The sequence below is a fragment of the Olea europaea genome, unplaced genomic scaffold, assembly GCF_002742605.1.
Source record: "Olea europaea var. sylvestris unplaced genomic scaffold, O_europaea_v1 scaffold1454, whole genome shotgun sequence".
Taxonomy (NCBI): domain Eukaryota; kingdom Viridiplantae; phylum Streptophyta; class Magnoliopsida; order Lamiales; family Oleaceae; genus Olea; species Olea europaea.
The window spans coordinates 67,224-76,333 of NW_019232087.1; the positions used below are offsets into that span (position 1 = coordinate 67,224).

At 37.3% G+C, this 9,110-nt stretch overlaps 1 protein-coding gene across 2 annotated transcripts; it reads left to right on the plus strand.

Annotated features, from left to right (window-relative positions):
• The first annotated feature begins 6 nt into the window (after positions 1-6).
• Positions 7-8,090, plus strand: LOC111376119 (protein EARLY FLOWERING 3-like). 2 transcript variants are annotated; one of them, XM_022999045.1, is made up of 4 exons: positions 7-639; positions 1,865-2,730; positions 6,779-6,830; positions 6,956-8,090. In XM_022999045.1, exons 1-4 carry the CDS (start codon positions 424-426, stop codon positions 7,913-7,915), a joined length of 2,094 nt encoding a protein of 697 aa, XP_022854813.1. In that variant the 5' UTR covers positions 7-423; the 3' UTR covers positions 7,916-8,090. The 2 variants fall into 2 exon arrangements, with proteins under 2 accessions (XP_022854813.1, XP_022854814.1); XM_022999046.1 differs by having other exon boundaries at positions 1,877-2,730.
• The last annotated feature ends 1,020 nt before the right edge of the window (positions 8,091-9,110 follow it).

Here is a 9,110-nt window from a genome sequence, read left to right on the forward strand (position 1 = left end):
CCACCACAAGGTTCTGATTTGTAGGGTTTGGAGAATTCGGTTGATTTCGATAGAAAAAGTATCAATTTTGTGCGTGGATTCGGGGGATGCTGCTTTATTATGAGTGGATTTCATGTGTTTATTCAAATTTTCCGAGTATTCTGTATTTCGATTATCTCTTACCAGGGTTAATTCAAGTTTCAATTGAAAAATTGGATCTGGGTGCTTGAGTTCGTTCAACTTATTGAACTTTTTGCCAAGTGGATTTGTTTATATAAATTTGCTGAAAGTTTTCTTGTGGTGTGCAAATATTAAGATTTGATTTTGATGTTGGGGCATGGGATTTTCATGTGAATTTGATAAAAGTGATGAAGGTGTAGAAAAATTAGGGTCTTAACTATTGGGAATCATAGAAAAGGAGGCCTTCATTGAATAGGCTTAAAAATGAAAAGAGGGAAAGATGAGGACAAAATTATGGTGCCAATGTTTCCAAGGCTTCATGTGAATGATACTGATACGGGAGGGCCAAGAGCACCTCCAAGAAACAAGATGGCCCTTTATGAGCAGCTCAGCATCCCTTCACAGAGATTCGGCCATGGGGTGTTGCCCTTCAACCCTACCTACACTTCTAACCTAGAGCCTTCTGCTTCTTCAAGTCAGGTGAGTGGAGAATTCTGATTTTTCGCTTATATTTTCGTATCCTTGGTTTTCTTAATTTGCTGTGATACACAGACACACACATCTCTAAACCTGCACAAGTAACACCATAAGCTTGCAAAGGTAGCCGTTCAAGGTGGTCCAGTGACCAGTCGCCATTTGCACTCCAGACGGCCAAGTTAGAAAATATAATTTGAGTGCAAGAGAAACAAAATGGACTGAGATTTGGCTAGGGTTTTGATTTTCATACATTTTCCTTTATGTTGCATGGGGAATGTATAAATGAAAAATTAGGTCAAGGCACTTTAGACCTTTTGTATCTCCTGGACACGAGTTGTTCTCAAACTAGAGAGGATTTTGAGTCTAGTACCTTACATCCTCATGTTACTTTTGCCAGTTTCTTTCTGATTGTCAAGGTTATTATTAATCAACCAATTCTTGTTTCAAACTTTTTAATGGTTTTAGCTTATGTGGCAGTGATCCTTCCACCATGTTGCAATAGGATATTCTACAATCCTTTATTTGAGACAATTCTGAAGTCACATGTTTTGTTCTTTGCTAGCTTTCTTTTAGATTTCTACAAGGCAACCTGGTTCGCCATTGTCATGTTTCTAGGGCGATGGTAAGGCTTGCTTTGTTTCACCTGGCTGGGAGGTCCGCTGGGGAATGAAACCCTTTCAGATAGCCTTTTCTCCTTTGGTGAGCTTGGTAGTAGCCTCGATTCAAAGTGATTGGTTCATAGAACCATGTGGGTTACCCCTTGTCGACGTGGGTGTAAGTGATATCTGGCCCTTGATTCTAATGTGGCTCACACTTGGGATGAGGTAGTAACAAATGGTTAAGAAAATATTTTATTGGTGGATTGATTTTGTCAGTCTCCTTTTAGGCATTAGGTTTAGCCTTTATGTTGTATTCTTGAAAGGTTGATTTTTTCTTCTCTTTTCTGTCTTTTTTCTTTTTTGCTTTTTTTTAACTCTTAATTCAAGTTTAAGTCATGACAGAGAAAGATATCCTTGAAAGTTGAAACTTCGTACACATAATATTGTACTAAAAAAGCATGAATTTATTGGGGTTTTAATTATTGTTGATTGAAGACAGAAGGAAAGAAGAAAGACAGAACAAGAAACCCTTTAAAAGTACAGTTAATGTGACATGGCATGCACCTCTATGCCTGGCTTCCTTTGCTGGCTTTATAAATTGAATTATAATTGTGATTGCTGCTAAGTAGTTGTGCATTCAGGGGACCGGGAAGGAAAGGAGTAAGTTTTTCTCACGTCAGCTGCCTCCTAGACATCAAGCTGAAAAGTCACACAGCCAATATTCAAATTTGAGTACCGTGTTAACACAAGTTCAGCAGAAAAAGAAGTTAGATGAAGATGATTTTACAGTTCCCATCTTCACTGAATCCCATCCAAATCAAGATCATGATAAATATTTTAGTAATTTGGATGCAAAAGAATTCCCTCCCTCCAACTGTGACGATACCAATCACACATTGAAATTTCCAAAAGTTGCTGATAACGATCTAAAACAGACTAGCATGGCTGTAGGAAGTAGCAATCGAGGAGGAAAATGCCTCAAAGAAGTGAATACGAGAGATTTTGTGGCTGCTCAGGAGCAGATGGATAAAGCCCTCTTAAATTTATCATCAATAAATAAAACTGAAGGTCAGAGGAAACAAATTGATGGGTCTCAGTCTGATGAACCAAGAGATAATCCAGCTAATAGTATCGTCAGATTACAAAAGGTTGATAATAATATAATTCCAGAGTTGTTTGCCAAGTCACAACCTGCAGGCTTTGTCCACAGTAATGATGTTATGAGGGAGTCTAGTTTCAGCATAAATAATAGACATTCTTCTTCGTTCAGGGATTTCCTGTTAGAAGAGCAAAATATTATTCATGATCTGAGTGATATGACTTCACATGAAAAAAGTTCATGTAGCTCGCCACAAACGGAAAATATTGACATGGGCGACAGTGTGTCTGAGACTTCTATGGTGGATTCTTTATCTGGACTGGATATATCTCCTGATGATGTCGTAGGAAAAATAGGCCAGAAACATTTCTGGAATGCCAGGCGAGCTATTACCAAGTAAGTTCTTCCCTTTAACGTATGTCTAAAATTGTGCCTTTTGGAGGATTTGAATTGAAGAAATATTAATTCCAAAGATTGTGACATTTTCTAATACTTCCCTTCCATGTAAATGATTATCAATTAGGTGGCTTGTTAGAATTGTACAAGACAATGTTTAGGTAAGAGATTATTCAAAAATTGAGAATAATTTGTGTATCCGCAATGATAAGTAACTTTTCTTCCATTAGCTGGTCTTAAAGTTTCCTGGTGGTGGTAATTATAATCTAGTGAAATATACAAAATGTTCAGCTACTTAAATAGTGCCATAAAGAACAAAGATCTGAAATTTTAAATCCCTGACAGAGTGAAGACAAGAAAAATTAAAATGTCAGGTAGAAGAAAAGGCTTAAATAGCACTTGGGATCCTGAACCTTTAAAACGTTTGTGACCAACAACCTTTTTACATGAAAATCATCATTTTGACCTTTACAAGGTCAATTTCTTATTAAAATCACTATCCTGCCCTTAATTTAGTAACTTAAAAAAATAAAGAAAAAGAAGAAACAAAATCTAATTTCGAAGAGAACACCAAACCAATATGACAATTCCTCCACCCCGTTAGCGGCGATGAGACTTATCCACTCTCCACCAGCTAAACCTGCCCAAACCCATCACCTGCCGCACACCGGCTATGAAGCCAACCACCCACACACTCGCACACTCCGTCCTGGTCTGCATCACTGCTGTCCACATCCGAAATACAAATCTTCTATTTCCGTTGATTTCCTGAACTGGGGAATGAACACGTGAACTTCCCACCTGCCCTGCAACCGCCATCTGCCACAATCACCATTGCAACCTTTACTTCACCAATTCTCAAAATCCAAAACAGCACCTAAAATTGCACACAAATTAGCAATATAATTTTGCTCCAAGCTCCCAAAGTTTATTTGCTGAATTAGCAAAAACTGTTCAAATTTTATTCAATAAAACAATCCATTTCATAAAAAACCATTTATTTGGAGTCTTGGACCAAATGCTATCTACCTGTTTTTCATCTTCCCAACCAAATATCCAGCTTGAAAATCTCTCCTTGTCTTGTTCAAGAAATGTAGTATTTTACTTTTGAGATTTATAAAAAAAAGGAAGATCTGTTCTGCATACAATTTGCAGATTCTACATCTATGTCGCGATTTGCAAAAGAAGATTGTTTTTTTTATTTTTATTCTTATTTTTATTTTTATTTTTTTGGGTCAATGTTGGTTACAAAGGAGGCCGTGCTTGGTATGATCATAGAGGTGGTGGTGGGTACTTTCTTTCTTTTTATTTTTATTTTTTTGGATGAAGGTGGTACTACTTTTTGACTGGGTAGCAACCCGGTGTCGGCGATGGTGTAGTGCCAGAGATTTTCCCCACTTTTTCCTTCTTCACGTCGCCAGCAAATGACAAAATTTTGAATCTTACAGTGATAGTCTGGGGGTAGGGAATGGATTTGCTGCCAATTTTCCCAAATCAAAATGCATCTTCTTCTTGGCGATCTATTATAATATGGAATCATGTATTTAAACAGAAAGAATTCCAATCTCAATTCAACCAATCTTGTCCATTGATTTATGAATAAGAAGATGAGAAGAGAGACATGAATCCCTTTTAAACAACAGAAGAACAATTGGAAATGAACTCATGGCAGCGACAATGACAGGGCTGGGGAAAGGGGGTGGAGGCAGTGGAGTGAAGAATCGGCGGTGGTGGTGGTGGGGTTTGGGATGTAAACGAGCCAAAGTTCTCGGCTCTGATAAATACAGATCGAGCTTTTTACGGCCCGAGAAGAGCTTAGCTGAGCCAAAGCTCGGTCAAAAAATGGGGCTCGGCTCGAACTTTTAGCACGTGCCTTTTCAAGCCAAGCTGAGCTGGCTCTTTTTTTCTTTTTCAACTGAAAAGGCAACTATTAAAAGGGCAGCCAGCCATATCTGCCTTTTCAAAGGCTCTCTCGTGTTCGTGTGACTAACACAGGCCAGTCCGTGTGACTTGATGAGCCATACTGGCCTGCTTGGGCTCGGGCCAACACTCGAAAATGAGGCTCGGTTCCAATGAGCCTCAAGAAAAGTGGGCTCGGGCTTTTCCCGGGCCGAGCCACAAGTCGCTCTAGCCGACCAGCCGAATTGACATCTTTATGTGGGGTGCCTAAGCCTGGTTGCCTTTCGTTTTTTTTCTTTCCTTTTTCTTTTATTTATTTTATTTTTATTCAAATAAAATAAGGTTACAACTCTCATCTCAATAAAATTTTGTCCTTTTGAGTCTTATTGACGGTTTCCATCAAAAAAGGATGTTGGCTACAAATATTTTATAGGTTAGGAACCCAAGGTACTAGAATTAAAAGGTTTGGGACCCCAAGTGCTATCTACCTTCTGTCATGTGAGCATTATCTATTTGAATTCATATTTTTTAATAATATTAGCAAGTATGTTTCATTACTTTTCGATATATGATCACCAATTCATTTTTTAATATTTTTACGCCTGTGCCTATTTTTCTTATTTTGTGCTCTCGCTGCATGCAAACTAACCGTGAGTTCTCGACAGTAGAAATCTTTGCATCTTTGTATTCTGGTACTTTTTTCAGTCACAATTTGTTTTCATCACGCATCTTTATGTAACTGGTTATTTAGCTTCTGTTTGGGTTTAATTTCTTTGCCAAAGTTCAATTTTCAAAAAAAGAGTGATGGATAAGTGAGTAGTACTTGTGGTCATAAGAATTGTGCGGTTAAAATTAATGTTTGAGAAGGGACTTTTTAGCAAAAATAAAAATGAAACCCGAACAGAGGCTTAAAGAGGATAGATCATTTTTGTCTCTTTTGGTATCACTTGTGAGTTGTGAAGTTCACTGTATTGTTATATAGAAATTCGTCTTTTTGGGGAGAATCTTACTTCCCAAATCTACTTGGAGATACTAATGTATTGGGGATGGTCTTAAAAGATTTATAAATTTTGAAATAGGTTGATGTTTTTTAAGGAGAGTCAGCCCGTGAGAACATAAAATCCGTAAGTGTTTGTTACTTCCTTGGAAAGGACTGGGATTTCATGTAGACTCCTTTATTTATAGGCATTACAGAATGTCGTCAGTTGCATTGTGCCATCTTTCTCCTCTTCTAAAAACTTGATACTGATTTTCTTTTGAAGGCAACCATTTGTGGGATGAGACAATGTTTTCTACAATTTGAGAAAATGTGTTTTGACATTATTTACGTTGGGTAGGTTTATTACTGCACATTCCAATGGTTCCCCGTCCCTTGACCTCAGCATTTTCAAATCTTCAGCTCCTTCATGTTTTTCGGCAGCTTATCATCTTTTGTATAGGATGGTGGGACTGAGAGAGTACATTTGGTTCGAGATAAGTCAGTGGGAAGTGGGCCACTCTTCTATGTCCATTTGGTCTCCCTCTCGGGATGTGTTTTTCCTTCCCTTTGTGTGTTCCAGTGGTGTGTGGGTGGAGAAGAAAGAAAAATGATTTTGAGAATACTTGGTTACTTGTTTTCATGATCAGAACAACTAAAAATCTGTTGCATTTTTTTGACTATAGTACTTGGTGATCGTGTTTATGAAGTATCTACTTGTTCTTGAGTATTAAGAGTTTCTTAGAATGTTTGGACACTGCATCCTGACCCTTCTCTGATTCGTATGCATGTTTTTATGTACCCACTAAAAAATTAAATAATGAGCCACAGTTCTTGTGCATGACCCTGCCTGTATGACTATGTTGCCTATTCACGAGGAAATGTGCCAATATTCACCTTTCCGTGTAATCATTATTATTATTATTTTTTAGCTCAAGTTAAATGTCCTCCATATTTTTCTTTCTTTTAGTGAAAATTTGACCTCTGTAAATTTTGTGTGGGCATGAATCATCTAGCCAATTCTAAATTGCTAGTAAAGATTCTGATGATTTCTTCTTTTTCTATTCATTGGCAAATAGTGCTATATTGGAAGTTTCTCGTTTGGCATGGTTATTACTTTCCACCATATATTTATTGTATTGTGCATCATCAACTCTATACGTCCTTTTACAGTCAACAGCGTGCTTTTGCAGTTCAAGTGTTTGAGTTGCATCGACTAATAAAGGTGAGAGCAGCTATTCAGTTCATGTAGCTTTAATTGTCGCCTTTGACCTTCTTTTCTAATTTCTTGTGTTACCCGTGATTTGATTTATGAAAATCAGCCTTCATAACAGTTCTCATTATTACCAGGTTCAGAGATTGATTGCCACGTCGCCACATCTTTTGCTTGAGAGCACTGCTTGTTTGGACAAACCCATAAATATTTCTCCTGTGAACAAACTTCCATTAGATTATATTGCTAAAGCGCCCCCAAATATTTCCAAGCGCAAAAGCAACTCCGAGAAGCCAAATACCGAGATTGAATGCTCTGCTGAGAATACTGTGGGAAGGATGCCCCTTTCTTCCACGCAAAATGGTAGTCGACCATCAACTTGCAGGCCATTTTTGGGAAATCCTCTATCACCAGCTGCAAGCAGTGACCATAATTCTGAACCGTGGTATTTTAATCAGGCACAGGGGCACCAGTGGTTGATACCTGTGATGTCTCCTTCTGAAGGACTAGTATACAAGCCATACCCTGGACCGGGATTTATGGGTCCTGTCTGTGGACCTCCAGGATTGGCTCCATGGATGAGTAATTTCTCAACTCCCGGATATGGAGTTCCTGCGTCAAATCATCAGTATCATCAAGTGCCATCCTTCCCTCCTGCCTGGCCTCAAGGTTACTTCCCAACTTATGGGATGCCATTCGCTAATCCAGCCTTCTCAGGTTCATCTGTTGAACAAACGAACCACTTCAATGTCCAACATCAGAACTCTTGCAATATGCTGAGACAGACGAAAGAAGCCGTTCCCAATGTTATAAAGCCGCATGCAGCTAAGAATAATGAACTGCAGACGAGCACAGCCAGTAGTCCAACAGAAAGACCACAGTGCAGTCGAGAAGGATACGCCGTGGTAGGAACAAACGCACTTCAACTTTTACCCACATCTGCGGCTGTCAGTGTCCCTGATTGTAATATTCAGTCTGCCGAACCTGAATGCCCTGCTCGGGTGATCAAGGTTGTGCCTCGAAATGCCAGATCAGCAACGGAATCTGCTGCTCGAATTTTTCAATCAATACAAGAAGAGAGGAAACAGTATGAATAAATGTAGCATTGTCAGCCGGTCCTGCTCGTTCACATTTATTCGTTTGATTGAAATTAAAGTTTTACTTATTATACTGTTCTGACAGTTCAATCTTGTTGAATACTATGTACTAACTGTACACTTGGTGTTTCGGATCTCATTTTGCCTTTAAATGTTCGGCGAATTTTAATTTTCACTTTCATCTCATAACAAGCAATAATCGCAACTTTCATAAATTTATTGCCAATTGTATTCTTATAATCCGCAGGTCATTAGCAATTTAGTTGCTGCTACTAATAAAAATTTAACGCAACCGGTCACAACGATGACATTTCATGTTTTTTGAATTAAATGATGTTATTTGTAATTGCTCACTATGACAGTAGTTTTACGTGATATACACGTGACAGATGGTTATTTGATTTATGAGTCAATAAAAAATTATCACATTAATGCATTAAATAATTGCATGCCATGTATATGTCACGTAGAGCGATTACGAATAATATAATCAATTTGAATTTTACGCTACCCTTAAGTGAAACTTGAACTTAGGTTAATGTGAATGTTGAAGCTTATGACTTGGTTTTATCACATTTCATGTTAATTTCACTTTAGTTATATGTTTTTAATTTTTAGTTGAGATAGATCCGCTCTTATAAATAAATCACATTTCTTTTAATTTATTCATAAATTGATACTACACGTACTAATTGATATTATTTTAATATGTTGCGTTGTTTATTATTTCGTGGCCTCATCTAAATATCTTTATTTTTGACATGTTCATATGAATAAATCGTCGCCTATTTTCTCTTTATTCTTAACAAAGAGTTTAATTAACACACAACGTCTGTCTGTACATAAAAAGTTATATTTTCACAGCATAGAAATAAATTCAATTATCACATTTACAAATTAAGTAAAAATTGCGGTCTTAAATCTTTCACTTTACTATGACCTTTACCCTAATCTTTTATTTATTGCAATTTCAGCTCCAAATTTCGTTTTTTTTTTTTTTTGACATCGAAGGTACAAGGATGGATTTCATCTAAAATATCCATCAGTTGATCAAAAATCAAGAGCATGATAAATTTACATTTTCATATAAAAAATGTTTCGTGGACTGGAGCAGACTACCATGAGAGAAAAAATAAGATTAAATGTTAAAAAAAAAAAGTGTATTTTAAATCCGTCATATGATTTTAACTCACAG